This window comes from Bos javanicus, chromosome 4 (assembly GCF_032452875.1).
Source record: "Bos javanicus breed banteng chromosome 4, ARS-OSU_banteng_1.0, whole genome shotgun sequence".
Lineage (NCBI taxonomy): Eukaryota > Metazoa > Chordata > Mammalia > Artiodactyla > Bovidae > Bos > Bos javanicus.
In genome coordinates this window covers 113,062,504-113,081,256 of record NC_083871.1, presented here as the reverse complement: position 1 = coordinate 113,081,256, position 18,753 = coordinate 113,062,504, and the positions used below count along the sequence as shown (strand labels likewise).

Sequence of the window (18,753 nt, the reverse complement as noted above, 5' to 3'; positions counted from 1 at the left end):
CGTGGACAGAGGAGCGTGGCGGGCTACAGCCCATGGGGCTGCCAAGAGTCGGACGCGACTGGGCAGTGCACACACACATACATGCACATTTTTCATTTGCTGAAATAGTACTGTGTTACAGATCTCATTCAATTTCTTACATTCCCCATCAGCACCAAGTACTTAAGATGGACCCACACGGCTACGTAGACACCTAAGCCAACACTCCTGTCTCCCAACGACTCCTCGTGTACCACAGCATTTCACCTGCCCTCCCTATCGCCCACCTCCCAACGACTCACACACTCGGCCTGTCTATAGCCCTCGACCACCAGAGACACTGGTGAGTATCCCCCGCGTGCCCTCCTCTCTGCTGCCCGGGTTTAAGGAAGATGCGGGCCAGGCTGTGCCACTAGGCTTTCACCCTGGCCCCAGGAGGGAATTTTCAACAAATGGAGAAAGACATCAAACGGGAGCACATTTTTTTTTTTTTTTTTTTTTGCCAGTAGCAAGTTTTATTCTAGGCAACTGCAAATCATCAAAGGGGACACTCACACAGGAGCCAGGAGCCCGCTCCCACCTCCCCAACACAACAGGCAGGTGGGTATTCAACACCCCTGAGGGACACGGCGCTTTTTCTCCATCTTCTCAGGAAGTCAGGCCCAGAACAAGTGTGGAGTGTGTGTGATCTGAACAACCTCAAGAAACAACTGGTGTAACCGGGACCAACTCAAGGGACCACTGCACGGTACAAGCTGAACCACCGAAGTGAAAACGGAGCTCTCCACCCCGGGAGGCTGTGGAACCACAGCAGGGACGGGCTGGAAGGGCAGGGAGGAGTCGCCCTCGCAACAGCAGCCGTACCCCAGCTCCTTTCCTGGACCCTTCACACCCAGCAGGCGCTCTGGGGGCTCCCTCACTATGCTGTCCCTCGTGGTCAGTTAGCCCCCCGAAGAGCCCAGGACCCCCACAACAGGGGGCTCAGCACTGCGTCCCGGCCTCTGGCTTGACTGAACGTAAGCAGGCTGAGCGAGCCTGTGAGTGACTCCCTCTTGGAGGGCAAGCCAGGTCCCCTTGTTAGGAACAACTTCTACGACTCTGAAAATTTAAACAGTGCCGGGCTTTCTTCATCAACTAAAATGTAATTCCCCCCTCCCCGCAAAAAGGTTCTTCAGAGCAGGGTAAGCAGTTCCCTTTAACTATCTCCTCTACTTGTCAGGAACCAGACCACGGAAGAGGAGGACCCACGGGGCTGTGCTCCCACATGCCTGCTCACTCCTCTGGCCTGATTCAACCCCTGGGAAGACCCAGAGGCTGGGAGAGGCCACTGGCCCAGCGGGGTCAGACAGCCACCCCCAGCCCGAGACTTTTGGCTCCAACGGGAAAACCAGAGATGGCAGGAGAGGCCTGGCCCAGGCTCCCCACCTCCCCTGGATTTCAGGACAGCCTCTGGGCTCGGCCCGGCGCCTGGTCACGAAAGCAAATGAAAGAGAGCCCCCTCAGGAAGAAGTCAGTCCCCGACCCTGCAGTGTCTTTTGGGGGACAGTGCCAGCTCCCCCCACCCCCCCCTCCGCTGGGTGAGGGGCTGGCACCCCTAGAGCAGGCCGCTGGGCCTGGCGGGCTGCAGGGCTGGCCCGCCCCGTTCCCGCTGGTGGATCTTCTGGTGCTGCAGGAGGTGCTGCTTCTGCACGAAGCTCTTCTCGCACTCAGGGCAGCTGTAGGGCCGCTCGCCCGTGTGGATGCGCTGGTGCCGCACCAGGTCCGACGGGTGGCTGAAGCTCTTGCCGCAGTAACCGCAGAGAAGGGAGCCCCGGCTCCTCCTCCAGGGGATGTGGCCAGGCAGGGCGACCAGGCTGTTGGGTGAGAACCGCTCCTGGGCCGGGTGGCCAGCACGGGCGGCCTCCTGCAGGTGGCAGCGCTGGTGGGTCAGCAGGCTCACCCGGCAGCGGAAGCTCCTCGAGCATGCATCGCACTGGAGCGACTGCGCCTTCCGGGCTGGCGGCTTAAGCTGGGGCCGGGGCCGGGGGCTCGCCTCTGGCTCCGAGGGGGTCTGCGGGTGTGGGGCCTCGCACTCGGGACATCCGCAGGGGCCAGCGCTGTCCCTTCTCAGCTGCAGGCCTTGCCCACACTCCCGACCCGGCTGCAGCTGCTTGTGACACTTGCGCTTCGGGGGGCAGCCCAGAGTTCTGCCACTGCCAGGGTCTCTCCCACCGTCAGTGGGCTCCTGCAGACGAGTGTCCGCAGGACCCGATTCCAAGAGGATGGAACTGCCCTGCCCATCCCAGAGCTCAGCCTGCTCTGGGCTCAGGAGAGCCTGCTCGTTGGCAAAGCCAGAGCACTCTCCAGGAAGGTCCGCGGAGCTGTCCTGCGTGTACAGGGTCTCCTGCTTGACCACGACCTCCTCCACTGTCAAGAGAAAGGAGAGCCACAAAAGAGATCACAGTCTAGGTTGTCTCAGAGCTAAACGCACCTCGGCAAGCTTCAGAAGGGCTCCAATCAGAGTACCCCAGGACCAAGGGAACTGGGACAATCTGAAAGAGGAGACTGAGCGGCTTGCAAGACCTGAAAAACTAAACCTATACTCGGGTAGAGACGTGCTGACTGGACTCTAAATACAGTATGCTCACAGGACACTGTTATAAGTTCTCCAAGCCTGTCCACAAATTTGCTTTCAACCTCTGTAGAAAATGGCTAAACACAGGTAACGCATAAGCTACTTTAAGTGTTAAGTGTTAAAGTAATAAATGTGAATAATAAAACAAACACACACCTAAACCTGTAGCTTAGAAATCCATGTATCCAGCTCCGTTCTTCCTGCCTAGTCTCCCCAGATGACCTGGTTCCCAGTGGCTTCTCCTGCCTCTTACCCAGCGAGCCTCACTCCTGCAGATATGAACCACCCTGTTCTCAGTCTCCGCTGGGTTCTGACTCAGGTCTATTAGGCACTCTACCCTGTACGGCACACGGAAGGGCGAGGTGGCCTCGAGTCCTAAGGACTCCCCGCAGCTGTGAAGGAGGTAAGAGCCACGTATAAGAGGTGAACTGACGACAACCATAAAGAAGTTTACAACAAACGCCGGACAAGGTGACTGCCGATCGGCGTGGGGCAGTTTGGTGGTGGCAAAGTTCACAACAGGCTGCCGGGGGCAGGATGGGCATGGAATATTCTGGAGCCACTCACCTGGGTGGACACCACGAGACTCTTCCTCCTCCAAGTCACCCGGCATCTCTGCACCCAACTCCATTTCTCCTTCAGGCTGGCCAAGCACCTCTGGGTTGGAAAGGGCACAGTGTGAGCCCAGAAAACAGGACTGGTCATTTGCCAGTGAACAAGGCGACCGAGGTCAAGGAGCTGATGGTAAAACTTCAGAAGATTCACTGTCACTTTCCCTGAGCAGTTTCAGACAATTCAGAAAATTATGGCCGATTTGAAGGAGCCACTCGGCTAACGGCTGTCTTCACGCTCCTTCTCAGCCATTGGGGGCCAGGCCCTAGAGCTCCCTGTTTTTCTCCCAACACCACCCCCACCTCCCACGGTCGGGGGCTCCTTTCCAGGGGTCTAACTTCATCTGGGCCACAGCGCTGCAAGGCAAGGTCAGGACTGCTGTCCCCACCGGGACAGACAAGGCAACAGCCACCAGCACCTGTGACCCAGCCAAGGTCGCAGTCTCCTCTCTAACCATTTGCCCCTTCCCTCTCCCTCCCTCTGCTCTGGTCACAGCGGCCTTCTGGACAAGCCTCCACGGACCTCGGTTCTAAAGGAGTTTAGAACCAAACAAAATGCGTTTATTATTTTACCTATCAAGCAGCACTTCTAATAAACACAGTATGAACTTTGAAACCACAGGACTGGCTGTTAATTCCAGGAAAATGCCAAGAAACATTGTTTGGTGAGTCCCTGCTGCCTGCCCATCCCAGGTAACAAAGGATTTCTTGTCAAGCCGTCCTAAATATTAAAACCAGCTTGAGGTATCCTAGCTGTGTTACACTCTAACGCACATGATGACATCTTATCTATTAGTATAAACACTATCAAGGACTGACTACATGAATACAAAACCTTTCCAAGAGTCTTCCTAAACTGAGGGCCTGCAGATTCCCATTACTCAACCTGGTGGAGGCCAAGAGAGGACCCACAGCCACGAGAATCCCAGGTGTGGCCTGGGTCACAAACGCCTCGGTCAGGAATTGCAGGACGTCTGAGGGCGAGGTCCGGGGAGGAAACCGCTACCTACTCAGAGAGACCAGAGTCTCATAGTTGCTCTTCATCACGTTGGCGTAGAGCTCCTTCTGCCAGTCCTCCAGGTTCTCCCACTCCTGCTCCGAAAAGCAGACGCCATCATTTTCAAGTGACCTGGACACCTGGAATCACAAACGTCACACAGTGAGGGCCTCCAATCAAGGATACAAAGGACAAGCCGGCCACTGGGAAATCTTCAGAGAGCCCCTGAGAATCGGCTTACCTTGGGAACTTCCCCGTTGCTGCCCGGGGGCAGCCGCAGGATCCAGAAGTTCCTGTTCCTCAGCAGGTTCTCCACGTTCTCCAGCCGCCTCTGCAGCAGCCCGTACTCCTGCAGCAGGGTCCCCAGCACGGCCCACTTGCCCTCCAGCTGGTTCCCGAGCTCCACGGCCGTCTTCTCGCAGTCAGCCAGCTTCTTCTCGGCTGTCCCCGCCCGCCCCTCCAGAGTCAGCAGGCGGGCGGCCTGGGACTCCACCTTCTTCTCCATGGCCTGGATGGCGGCCACCACGGTCCAGAGCGAGATCTCTGTGGTCTCCAGGTAGGAGCTTTTCTCCGTTGCTTGTGGGGGTGGCCTGGAGGAAGTCAGAGGGCTGGAGCGGTGCTTCCTCCTGTGCTGAAGAACCAGGTGCAGGGTCAGGCGGTCAGCGTCTCTTCCAAACAACAGGTTAAAAACACACAAGGGGTCCAGGAACACTACGGCACCCAGTTTCTACCTTTTTTTTAGTTTAAAAAGCATGTGCTTTTATATTCTGATACCTCAAATTACACGTATATGCCATACCAAGAAAAAACTGAAAAGGAGAAAGAAACAAACATGTATGTAAAATATCACCATCCAGAAATAGGCTGTTGAAATTTTGGTATGTTTCCTACAAGGTTTCCCCCCTCTCCCCCAACTTCTAACTTATTTTATTTTTCAACAAAACTGCCATCATATTGTAAATGTTTTGTTACCTGCGTTTCAGTATGACTTTCCCGTGTCAGTATTCATGTTTTTAAGCCAATGTTTTTCTATTTGACATTTTAGAGTATGTGTGATACTCTGCTATGATAAATGATGTGATTCCCATCCACTCTCACCTCCACATTCCTGCCCGACTTCGCAGTGGATCACGTCAGCTCTGCAGGTGGCTCCCCACAATCAAGACAAAATTCCTTAGCAGGACCTACAAGACTCACCACATCCACCTTTGCACCTTACCAACCAGGAGAGTGAAAACTGAATCCTTCAGAAACATTTACTTAAATGACCTGAGTCCTCTGGCACTGTCCTAGGCTTCACACTTTTAGGGTCTGTCCCTGACAGCGGCTGAGGCTCAGAATTAATAAAACCAGCACCTGGGAAGTGTCCTGAGCTGTCGTCTTGCCCACACTGTGTTCATGGCAGTCTTAAACCCCCAAAGCTCCATATTCTCTTATATGGCACACACTTTATTCAAGGCTGCTTCTGTAACTATAATGAGGACATGGAGAACAAGACATTGGAAGGAAATACTTTTAGAAGAACTGCCAGGGCCTGAGCTTATGGTCTAGAGAAAGAGGGGTGAGATGAGGCCAACCAGTGGCACAGAACTGAACGCTTAAGTTTGGCCGTGACCTACTCCAGGTAACCAACTCAGTCCGTTACTGAGCTATTTAAGTCAAAGGCTTAAATATCCCCCTTAAAAAACATGTAAAGAAAAGTTTAATGTAAACGAAAAATACAAATGAAACCAAAAAATTCGATTACTGGATAAATTCATTTCACCACACATTCTGTTCCTAAGTCTCTAGTTTATTGGCATCTCTTTCCCTTCTGTGGCCCAGCACTGTGTTACTTGCTAGCACTGTTTTCCAAACAGGAAGGTGGGCTGGGATCTAAGCAGAGAAACAACATCCCTCCTCTTCCATGTCGTCAAAGGCTAAAAAGAGCAGGCAAGCCAAGCTTCCTCTTTTCTTTTGTTTTAAATTATCTATCATGACAGAAACAATGTGAATGTCCATCAACTGGTGAACGGATAAACAAACCAATGGTGGTCCATCTGTTTGTTATGGGTTGAATTATGTCTCCCCAAAAGGACAGGAGGAAGTCCTAACCCCCGTACCTCACAATGTGATCTGACTTGGAGATAGTCTTCACTGCCTATCAAGTTAACATGAGGTCAGGAGGGTGGGCTCTAATCCAAAGTGACTGGCGTCCTAAGAATGTGGGAGAAACACAGACATGGAGACAAACAGACACAGAGGGAAGACACGGTGCGAAGGCACACGGGAGCAGGCGATCGCGCGGCTCTGGAGGCAGAGGTCAGGGTTACGCTGCCACCAGGCAAGGAAGCACCTGGCGCCACCAGAAGCCAGGGGAGAGCAGGGGTCAGATGCCACCCCACAGTCCTCGCAAAGAGCCAACCCTGCGGGCCCCTGGATTTCAGACTTCTAGCCTCCAGAGCTGACAGACAATCAATTTGTTGGTTAGGCCACCTAGCTGGTGGGCCTTTGTTACAGCAGCCCTACGAAAGATACACCTTATATCAGAATGGTTAGGGTTAGTCACTCAGCGTGTCTGAGTCTTTGCGACCCCACGGAGTGTAGCCTACCAGGCTTCTCTGTCCATAGAATTCTCCAGGCAAGAATACTGGAGTAGGTTGCCATTTCCTTCTCCACCTTATATCAGAATACTCCTCAGCAATAAAAAGGAACAAATTATTGATACCTGTAACAACATGGATGAATCTCAAAATCACAAATGTGAAAGAAACCAGACACAAAATGCTACATACTGCATTCATTTACACGACATTCAGGAGAAGGTAAAACTATAGACACAAAACAGACCAGTGGTTGCTGGGGCTGGGACTGGAGGAAATTAATTACTTAGGGGGTACTTTTGGGGATGATGATGACAATATTCTGTAACTTGGTAATATGATGGCTACACATATGTCCTCCTTGGAAGGAAAGTTATGACCAACCTAGATAGCATACTGAAAAGCAGAGGCATTACTTTGCCAACAAAGGTCCGTCTAGTCAAGGCTACGGTTTTTCCAGTGGTCATGTATGGATGTGAGAGTTGGACTGTGAAGAAAGCTGAGTGCTTAAGAATTGGTGCTTTTGAACTGTGGTGTTGGAGAAGACTCTTGAGAGTCCCTTGGACTGCAAGGAGATCCAACCAGTCCATTCTAAAGGAGATTAGTCCTGGGTGTTCTTTGGAAGGACTGATGCTAAAGCTGCAACTCCAGTACTTTGGCCACCTCATGCGAAGAGTAGACTCACTGGAGAAGACTCTGATGCTGGGAGGGATAGGCGGCAGGAGGAAAAGGGGACGACAGAGGAGGAGATGGCTGGATGGCATCACCGACTCAATGGACGTGGGTTTGGGTGAACTCTGGGAGTTGATGATGGACAGGGAGGCCTGGCGTGCTGCGATTCATGGGGTTGCAAAGAGTTGGACACGACTGAGCGACTGAACTGAACTGAACACATTTTTCAAAACTCCCTGAACTACAGTTATGCTTAAGGAGTGAATTTTATTGTATGTAAATTACATCTCAGTAAATAGGACGCAGAGTATCAAGGAAGGAGAAAATGTTAGCTATCGTAAAAGATACCATAAACAAAATCTAGAAACAAACAGGGAGAATATTTGTAAACAGGATATGAATCGGGAAGAAAAGATAAATAACCCAAACATAAAACTGCAGACTATAAATTATTTGCAAAAGTGGAAATATAGGTGGTCAGTAAGCAGATGAAAAGACAACCACATGAGCGGTCAGGAACGCAGATACAACCAAGTGAAATCACTTTTCATCAACCTGGTTGAGAAATATGAGAGAGGGGGGCAAGGGAACAACAACCAGAGCTGATTATGAACTGGTAATCTGGTACCTTCGTAACATTCCTGGAAGCAATGAAAAATATTACAAACTTGAGGGAAGAAAATATCCAAAAGGTCACTAAAAGCCCTTTCACCTAGTGATACCACCAAGGGACTCTTCAAAAATAAACAGATTATTATTCAGGGACATACATACAAAGATGACTGATTACTGGCAACATACTTTGGAAGAGCCCAAACCTGGAAATAATCTTGACGTCTTTTTTTTGTCTGCACCAAGTGGCTTATAGGATAATTCCCCGATCAGGGACTGAGCCTGGGCCACAGTAGTGACCAGCTCCCCACGGGGCTCAGTGGGTAAAGAATCTACCTGTCAATGCAGGAGATGCAAGAAATGCAGGTTCGATCCCTGGGTTGGAAAGATCCCCTGATATAGGAACTGGCAACTCACTCCAGTATTCTTGCCTGGAGAATTCCATGAACAGAGGAGCCTGGCAGGCTACAGTCCACAGAGTCGCAGAGTCCAGACACGACTGAAGTGATGACGGACACGGTGATGGTGCCAAGTCCTAACCGCTGGACCGCAAGGGACTCCCTCTAGATGTCTATTAAGAAGAGGATGGTTAAATAAATCGTGGCACAAAGATGATGTTACACAACTGTTAAAAAGAATGAGTGAGACCCACATGTATGATCTGGAAGAATGTTCATCATACACTGATACGATAAAGCCAACTCTGAGGGAAATACATTTATTATGACTTCATTTTCCTAAAGAAGAGACAACATAAGTGTTTATGTTTGTTTTAGCACACAGGAAGGTGTGGGAAGATATTCACCAAACTATACTAACACAAGTCAGCCTCAGGATGTGAGAAAGAGGGATTTTAATCTTTGATTATAAACTATTGCTTGTTTGACTTTTTCACTGAACACATACTTCTCTATAATTTTTTCCTTAGCTTTCATACATAAGAATACTCCTGAAGGCAATGAGAAACCTTTAAAAGTACACTTACACTCACCACATTTCTGGATTTTCTGGGACAATCCTGCTTGCAAATTCTATCTTGTTGTCAGATCATGTATCATACACCGGGCCTGCAGCTATGGCCTGCTCTTAGGAAACCTACAAGCTGCTTGAGTAAAACACTAAAGCACAGTCTTAAAGTGACACTCGACAAAGCTGGACAAGATGATATTTAAGGTTGCTTCTGACTCTGAGATAGATGACTTTTTGTATTGAACAGATTAAAAAAAGAAAATTTACATAATACATAAAATATATAAAGTCGTGACAATAAATCTCCATGTAACCAGCATTCAGGTAAAAAAGCTATTTAATTAAAGTTAAACACATATGTGTACACACACACAGAGAATACCTTGGAGATACTGTGGGTTCAGTTCCAAACCACCACAATAAAGCAGGTATGACAATAAACAAGTCAAACGAATTTTCTGATTTTCTAGTACATATGAAAAGTTATGTTTACACTATTCTGTAATCTAATGTAATAGCGTTACATCTAAAAAACAGTATATACCTTAATTAAAAAATACGTTATTGATAAAAAATGCTAACCATCATCTGAGCCTCCAGGGAGTTGGAATCTTTTTGCAGTATTAACATCAAAGATCATTGATCACCATAACAAATATAGTAACAATGAAAAAGTTCAAAATATTTTGAGAATCACCAAAACGTGACACAGAGATACGAGGTGAGCACATATGCTGGAAAACTGGCAGATGACAGACTTGCTTGACGGAGAGTTGCCAGAAACTTCAACTGCTGAGCAACACTGCCAAGTGCAGTAAAGTGAAGCACAACACGCGCGTGTGCGTGTGTGCCTGTGTTATCTATGTATCACTTTACAGTCCTTCGTGCAACTCTCTGAAGTAACTACTATCCCGAATTCGTTTTTTCACTATTAACTGCCCTTTTTCATTTTTTTTTTACGTTTGTTTCCAAAAAATATATTCTTCTAATTTTTCATGTTTTAGTATTTTATATAAACAAGTCACTCTTCTACAACTCCAGGGAACAACTTGGTATTGCCGGTGGCTCTGATTAATTCATTTTCACTGCTGTATAATATTCTACCATGTGACTACACCACAGTTTATTTTTCCATTCCACTACTGATGTTTCCTCATCTTCGTCATTACAAACAGTACTGTGATGAATAGAACTGTACCTGGCTTCTAGCGGATATGGGCAAGTTTCCCAAGGCATAGTGCTAGGAAGGGAACTGTTGGCTCATAGGGTATATACACATCCTGAACTTAAATAGATAACGTCAAATGGTTTCCAAAGCAGTTGTACCAATTTCACTCCCATCAGAAGTCTGTAAGTATTCTGGCTGTTCCACAATATCATCAACATTTGTTACTGTTAAACTAAAATTTGTGTCCCTGTATCACTGGAGAAGGAAATGGCAACCCACTCCAGTGTTCCTGCCTGGAGAATCCCAGGGACGGGGGAGCCTGGTGGGCTGCCGTCTATGGGGTCGCACAGAGTCAGACACGACTGCAGCGACTTAGCAGCAGCAGCAGACTGAAAGTGATAGTTGCTCAGTTGTGTCTGACTCTTTGCAACCCCATGGATTGTAGCCCCCCGGCTCCTCTGTCGATGGAATTTTCCAGGCAAAAATACTGGAGTGGAAAGCCATTTCTTTCTCCAGGCTATCTTCAGGACCCAGGGATCGAACCTAGGTCTGTTGCACTGCAGGCAGATTCTTTACCTTCTGACTTGACACACCAGGGAAACCCTTGTGCGTGTCCCTCTATAGATCTGAAATGATATCTCATTATGGTTTTCATCTTCATTTTTGTTATTACTAGCAAGGGATAAACATCTTTCCTTAATGTTTACTGGCCATTCAAATTTCCCCTTCACTGCTTAAGTCTTTTGTCCATTTATCTTTTGGGTTATCTGACTTCTCTAAGTATTTATGAGGTTGTCTGATACAATTTGTCTGTAAATTCTGTACACTAATCTATCAGTTATATGTATTACAAATCACTTCCCTTATTCGTGCCTCATTTTAAAATTCTCTTTACTACTGTTCAATATAAAGTTTTAATGTAGGTGAGTTTTTTCTCAGTATTAATTCTCTTGTGGTTTGCACTTTCACGTCAGGCATATAAAAAACATCTATATCACACGATACTGTCTTCTAAACACTTTACAGTTTTGACTTTCATATTTAATTATTTATCTCAACTAGAATTGAGACAGTATTTGTGTAGAGTGCAAGCCTCAATCTTCATATGGGAAGTCAACAGAGCTAATACTATATACTGAAAAACCCATCATTTACCTGTTATCTCTGTCATAAACCAAGTTTTCATACATGCAATCAGTCTGCTTCTGGCATCTCTCTTCTGTTCTATGGGTCAATTTTCTACTGCTTTACCAAAATTACCATCTTAATGACTATGCTTTTTGATAATTATTGATACCTGGTACAAGTCCCTCTTACTTATTTCACAGGAGTATCTTGATTATTTTGGGGCTGGTGATAGTCTACAAGTTTGAAAGATTTCACAAAAATATCTTTAGAGATTTTGTCTGGCACTGCATCAAATTCATAGATAAATCTGAGAAATGACATCTTTAGAATAAAAATGTTTCAATCCACTCACAGTACATACTCCTTTCCTAACATGTTTTTAATATCTTTTGTTATTTAAACATATTCCATAGGTATCTGTTCCAATCATCAATTGCTATATCATAAATAATTTTAAAACGTAGTGGCTTAAGACAACAACATGTATTTTGCTCACAAATCTGCAACTAGAGGAGGCTTTGTCAGGGACAGTTTGGTCTACATGTTCTGTTCGACAACTCTGCCTAAGGTCCCAGTCTGCAGTCAGCATCAACCACTAGAACACACTTGCATTTCTAATAGGGCATTTTTGCCTTCTCTCTTTTTTCTTCATTAATCTCTCTAAACATTGAAATTATATATTGATAGCTATGGGGACGGAGAAGGCGATGGCACCCCACTCAAGTACTCTTGCCTGGAAAATCCCACGGACGGAGGAGCCTGGTAGGCTACAGTCCATGGGGTCTCAAAGAGTCGGACACGACTGAGCGACTTCACTTTCACTTTTCACTTTCAGGCATTGGAGAAGGAAATGGCAACCCACTCCAGTGTTCTTGCCTGGAGAATCCCAGGGATGGGGGAGCCTGGTGGGCTGCATCTATGGGGTCGCACAGAGTCGGACACAACTGAAGTGACTTAGCAGCAGCAGTAGAAGCTATGTGGATAAAAAATTATTATCCTCTGTGTCCGTGCTGCACAGTATTACTGAAGGAAAGTTACACAGCTCAAAATAGTCTGGAGTTAAAACTCCCCTCCGGGTCCTCCCCACCATTCTATGCAAAACAAAGAATTCTCTCACCCAAAGAAAAGAAATGGACATTTAGGTTGATTACGCCCAGCTCCCAGCCGGTCCAGCCTCTGGCCAATCTCCAGAATTCCTTGCCCCAGCCGTTTAAGAGCTAACTACTCCAAACAACCTTAGAGAAGAAGAGGCCCCCTTAAGACAGTAGATTTCCACATATATGCCTATATATACTTACTCTTCTTGGGTAAGTGCAGCAGCTCACTGGTCTGACTGGTGCCCCTTCTCGCCTCATTAAAGGTGATCTGTTCCTGTAAAGTGCCGGTCTTGTTCTTTTTCCGAACCTTGCTTTCTCTAACTCCCTTACCCTACAGTAACAGCCACCAGAAACATGCGGATGCTAAAATTTAATTAGAATTAATTAAAAATGGAGTTCTTCAGTTCCTCAGCTAGTGAGCTACATTGCAAGTGCTTGACAGCCACATGTACTTTGTTCCTACTACACTGAACAGGGCAGAGAATATTTCCATCATCTCAGAAAGCTCTATCGAATGCACTACACCCTTACTAGTCTTTTATTCATAAAATACTAAGGTTGTGTTAAAATTTCTACTATGACAGTGAATTTTCCTTGTAGTTCTATCAATTTTTGTTTACTATATTTTGAGGCTATATAATTAGATGCACATAAGATTAGAAACATTCTATCAGGATGGTAATTAAGTCTTTTACCATAATAAAAGCAGTAGTAGCCCTTTATCTCTAGCAATATTAATACAGTTAAGTCAATTTTCCTTTTTAAACAAATACTGTTTATTTTTTTATTTTATTTTTGGCTGCGCTGGGTCTTTGTTGCTGTGCATGGGATTTCTCCAGCCGCAAGTGGGGGCGATTCCTCATTGCTTCTCCCTGTGGGGGCTTCTCTTGTTGTGGAGCACTGGCTCCAGGAGTTGCAGCACAAGGACTCAATAGCTGTGGCACATGAGTTTAGCTGCTCCACGGCATGTGGAACCTTCCTGGACTGGGACTGAACCCGTGTCCCCTGCAGCGGCAGGTGGATTTTTAACCACTGAACCACCAGGGATTTTCCCATGGTTAGTATTAGCCTGGTACATGTTTTCATATCCTCTTATAGTGAAACGTTTCTATAGCTTTATCTTTTAGTCATTATCTCTTATAAACCATTTGCCAAACTTTAACCCAGATGGGCAGATCAATCTCTGCCTCTTAACTAAAACATTTAGTCCATTTACATTTATTGTAATTGTTGGTCTATTTTTATTTTTACCTTATTTGTGCTATTTATCTCATCCTGTTTCTTGCCTTCTTTTAGATTGATTTTTTTCTTATTCTATTATTCTCCCTTTTGAATTTAGGTTATATAGCCAATGTCTAGGCTTTTAGCAACCATCCTAGAAACTGCTTACAAAGACTTCAAACATCTGAAATTTGATCATCTCTTCCTAACGTTGGAGAAGGCAATGGCAACCCACTCTAGTACTCTTGCCTGGAAAATTCCATGGACGGAGGAGCCTGGAAGGCTGCAGTCCATGGGGTCGCAAAGAGTCAGACATGACTGAGCGACTTCACTTTCACTTTTCACTTTCCTGCACTGGAGAAGGAAATGGCAACCCACTCCAGTGTTCTTGCCTGGAGAATCCCAGGGATGGAGGAGCCTGGTGGGCTGCCGTCTATGAGGTCACACAGAGTCGGACACGACTGAAGCGACGCAGCAGCAGCGGCTTCCTAACATTTATATCAACGCTGCCATGTATTTTAATTCTATCTTTGTTTTTAACCCACAAGAAAGTATTACTCTTTTATTCAGACAATAGTTGTTTAGATTTACCCATTTTAATGGATATTTTATTACATTATCACTTTCCACTTAGGATAATTTTCCTTGTACCTTAAGTACATTCTTTAGAATTTCTTTAATGAGTATACTAATAACAAACTGTCAGTTGTCTGAAAATATTTTACCATTTTTTTAAAAGATACTTTTGAGAAGTATAAATATGGGACTACATAGTTATTTTCTTTTAGCCTTTCCACAATGCCAATCTACTGCTGGTTGGCTTCCAGAGTTGTTGAGATGAACCTCATCAGTTTTAAGAATGGTTCATTTGAAGCCAATCTTTTTAAAGAATTATCTCTGCATTGTATTCTGTACCTTCACCATTATGTGTCTAGGTAGAGATTTCTTTATGTTTATCCTGATTGGGATCTACTGGGCTTCTAAGTGTTTGTATTTGCATCAGTCCTATGATACCCTCGCCCATTAACCACTCATCAAACATGGCCTCCAGTGCAGATTGTGTGTGTTTCCTATTGGAATTCCAATGTTTTTCTTCTGAAATTGCAACCTCTGAAATCTCTGAATGACTAATTTTTTGTCATTTTACTGGCTTTTTCTCAGTTTTTCATTACTTTTTGCATAACTTTTATTGGGAATTCATTTTTTCTTAGATTTTATCTATGAGAATTATTTGAAGTCTGAGTTAAGTGCTGAATACTTCAGAGAAGATTTGAGGTCATATGAATTCAGGCAATAAGCCCACTGGAGAGTCAACATGAATTCTCAAGGGGCACCTTGTACCCATCTCTCAGCACCAAGGTTTGTCATGATTTTCTCTGCAATTACTCCCTAGAGGTAAGAGCTTACTTCCAGTTCACCCTTAAGGTTGCCCTTTGAAGTTTCAACGTTACAAGACTGGAGTTGAAGGCGTCTGAGACTTCCCATCTTAGGCTGTGAGTTTTGTCTATTTTCCAATGCCCCTTGAGGTTATAAACACTACCAATGAATGTTCAGTAAATGTCCTCAGAGTTGGCTTCAGAAATCCTTCTTATCTCTTAAGAGCTTGCTCTTTCATATGCTCTACTAACTACATTTCAAATATATTTGTTCCCTCCCCCACCTCAGAATTTTTGGTTGTTTTCATCAGGGCACCCTTTGGCCATACTGTCAAATAAGAGTTACAGAATCCTTTATCTGAAGACGAGAAACGAAATACACTTGAGGACAATTTAAATATGTTCTGCATTGATAGATCCAGAAATTAATTAAGGCATACTTGGGGATTTTGGAGGACAAGACTTCCTTTTAACAAGATCTGTTGAAGACATGTAGGAAACTGCACTGAACAGTTAGGAAGAAGTATTCTGGAAGTTAGTAATGTATCCTCCAGCCCAACTTTAGAATTACAACGTGGTCTTGAGGAAAAGGCAGGTCTTTGACTAGATCACCTTAGCTTAAAGGAATCAAATGAGGTAAATATAGTGATATTGTGAACATCTGTGTCTTGTCATAATTCATTGAAAACACACACTGTATCAAGTCTCCCAATCCTTCCCCTCTTAGTTCTTAACAACTTCCCACAAGAATCAAATACAAGACACCCAGCTCATGGTCAAATTTTCACAACAGGATCTCCTTAGCCCTCTCACATGATTCTGAAAGTGTCTCTAGATAAAGAAATGCTGCCCTAAAGACCAACTGAACTCCATCTGCCCTTTCTACAGCAAATCTTCTTATATCATCAAAGTAACCAACACTTCGTAATAAGAGAATGTCAGAGCTGCCAAGAACCTTGTGTGATGCAAACTCAGTCGCTTCAGTCATGTCCTAGTCTTTGAGACCCTATAGACTACAGCCCGCCAGTATCCTCTGTCCATGGGATTCTCCAGGCAGGAACACTTTACTGGGTTGCCAAGGCCTCCTCCAGAGGATCTTCCCGACCCAGAGATCAAACCTGGGTCTTCTGCATTGCAGGCGGATTCTTTACTGTCTGAGCCACCAGATCATCTAGTAACTAGCCAAACATTCAATTTACAGCTAAGGAAACAGAAGCTTAAAGTGAACTCAGTTACCTAAAATCACTAGACTGGATAGCTGAGAGCTGAGTTACGGGCTAAAACCCAGTTTCCCGACTCCGTGCCCAAGCTCCACGTCTTGCCATTCCCTGAATGGGGACATGTGGGAGAGGAGATGGAAAGAGATCGACAGCTTCCCACACAAAAAGCCAGCAACTTACACCGTGAGGGTAACACCTGCCCCCCGGGGAGAGAAAGCCCAGCCTTAACTTCAACCAGCGCGGCTGCAACCCAGGGCAGAGTCTGCAGCAGGAGAGCACGGCAGAAGGAACGAGAGCAACCCCATCAGGCCGAGGACGAGCTGGTCACAGAGAAGCAGAGTCCTGGGGTCCCGGAACACGGGGCAAGTTCGCTGGCAATGACGGGGACCCAGGGTTTTCCATCCGCGTCTCATCAGCCAGAAAACGGGCTCTCAGGGCGCGACGGAAACAGGTCGGGACGGTAGCAAATCCAAGAACATGAAACAAGCCTCGGAGAAGTTTCTCGGGAAGACGCCGGGGCTACGGCCGACGCGGAGGGAACCGTCCGGGAAAGAGCAGGGCTCTGGGGTTGTCGGGGGAAGGTCAGCGTGGATCCGCGCCAGCCGCTGACTACCGACGCCCAGCCCCGCCGGGGCCGCACCTCGAAGTCCAGCCCCCGGCCGGGGGCTCCGCCACCCTCAACACGCACCCGGGCCCGCACGAGGAGGACTCTTACCCGAGCAGGTGCCAGCTCCGCCATGGCTGCCACCCGGGGCCCGTCTGATACGCCTCGGGCTGCGTGCGGGGTTTCCTGGGGGGCCCGCCGGCACCTCCTGGCAACCGCCCCCAGCGCCGTGTTGATGCAAGGTGCATTGTGGGAGTCCGGCCCTCCCGGGCCAAGACGGGCGCCACCCGCCGATCCTCGCCGCGCGGGGTTTCCCCTGGCGCCTCCGTGCGGCAGGAGGGTGAACAACACCTCGGCATTCAGCCCGAGAGGGACGGAGGACGAGGACTTTCCAAGACAAGGGCAGGTTGCAAATTTAAGACGAACCTCCTATAAGCACAGCTTCATTAATGAACCCCAAACAAGCAATTGTCTAAGTTTTTATTGTGATACGTTTACCACTCCTTATCAAACATTTAATTCCATTTAAATTCATCTCTCAGTGGTTTGGAGAGCTTCCCTGGTGGCTCAGACGGTCAAGAATCTGCCTGCAATGCAGGAGACCCAAGTTTGATCCCTGAGTAGGGAAGATCCCCTGGAGAAGGGAACGGCAACCCACTCCAGTATTTCTGCCTGGAGAATCCCAAGGACAGAGGAGCCTGTTGGGCTACAGTCCATGGGGTCGCAAAGAGTCGGACACGACTGAGTGACTAACACTAACACAACACATAGACCTCTGCTTTTCCAGCACTCTGGCAGGTGCTTTGACGGATTAAAAAACGTATAAAACTCATGGGGGAGAATGAAAGAAGTGAAAGTGAAAGGCGCTCGGTCGTGTCCGACTCTTTGCGACCCCACGGACTATACAGTCCATGGAATTCTCCAGGCCGGAATACCGGAGTAGGTAGCGTTTCCCTTTTCCAGGGGATCTTCCCAACCCAGGGATCAAACCCAGGTCTCCCACACGGCAGGTGGATTCTTACCAGCTGAGCCACAAGGGAAACCCATGGCAGAAGAATAGATAAATGTATACCCATGGCTGAGTCCCTTTACTGTCCACCTGAAACTATCACAGTATTATTGGCTATGAAAGTGAAAGTGAAGTCTCAGTCGTGTCCGGCTCTTTGCGACCTCATAGGCTGTAGCATACCAGATTCCTCTGTCCATGGGATTTTCCAGGCAAGAATACTGGAGTGGGTTGCCATTTCCTTCTCCAGGAGATCTTCTGACCCAGAGATTGAACCCGGGTCTCCCGCATTGCAGGCAGATGCTTTACCATCTGAGTCACCAGGGAAGTCCATATTGTAGTATATATATTTTTGGCGATACTCCAATATAAAATAAAAAGTTTTTTAAAAATGTAAAACTCAGACATTTCTCTGAGGGAAGAACTTGTAATCTGGTTGGGGAAAAGAGACATGCTCCCAAACGGCAAGCAGTTTTATTCAAAAATACACCTGTTACTTTGCTTTTTAGAAACCAGAAACACATTTCTCATATCAACAGGGGGTTAGGTGCCCAGACCATCCCACTGAAGCCTATCAGTGATAGTAATCATGCTTTGGAAAATCCAAGAGAGCACATCCAGCCTACATGCTTCATATTAAACTACGCATTCTGAGTTTTGGGTTGAAAAGCATGGCTGCTTTACCGTTTGAGCACACAATACACAGCACTAATGCAATGATGATTGTGTGATTCATGCCGCATTGTCTCCATAGAGACAGGCAATGAATTTCCACTTTGAATGATAGGCATGAAGCACTTTCCCTGAGAACTAAAATCTTAAGATCAACAGAAAAGTATGTTCATGTGACTGACTCCTTAGCATGAGGGCTTAGTTCAGACTTTACCTCCTCTGAGA

The 18,753-nt window shown here is 46.7% G+C and overlaps 1 protein-coding gene across 2 annotated transcripts; it reads right to left on the bottom strand.

Annotated features, from left to right (window-relative positions):
• Positions 1–450: 450 nt before the first annotated feature.
• ZNF212 (zinc finger protein 212) lies at positions 451–17,224 on the bottom strand. 2 transcript variants are annotated; one of them, XM_061415037.1, is made up of 5 exons: positions 16,962–17,224; positions 4,443–4,827; positions 4,215–4,341; positions 3,161–3,250; positions 451–2,385 (listed from the first exon to the last, which is right to left on the bottom strand). In XM_061415037.1, exons 1-5 carry the CDS (start codon positions 17,207–17,209, stop codon positions 1,574–1,576), a joined length of 1,662 nt encoding a protein of 553 aa, XP_061271021.1. In that variant the 5' UTR covers positions 17,210–17,224; the 3' UTR covers positions 451–1,573. The 2 variants fall into 2 exon arrangements, with proteins under 2 accessions (XP_061271021.1, XP_061271022.1); XM_061415038.1 differs by having other exon boundaries at positions 452–2,385; positions 4,443–4,832; positions 16,962–17,081.
• Positions 17,225–18,753: the final 1,529 nt, after the last annotated feature.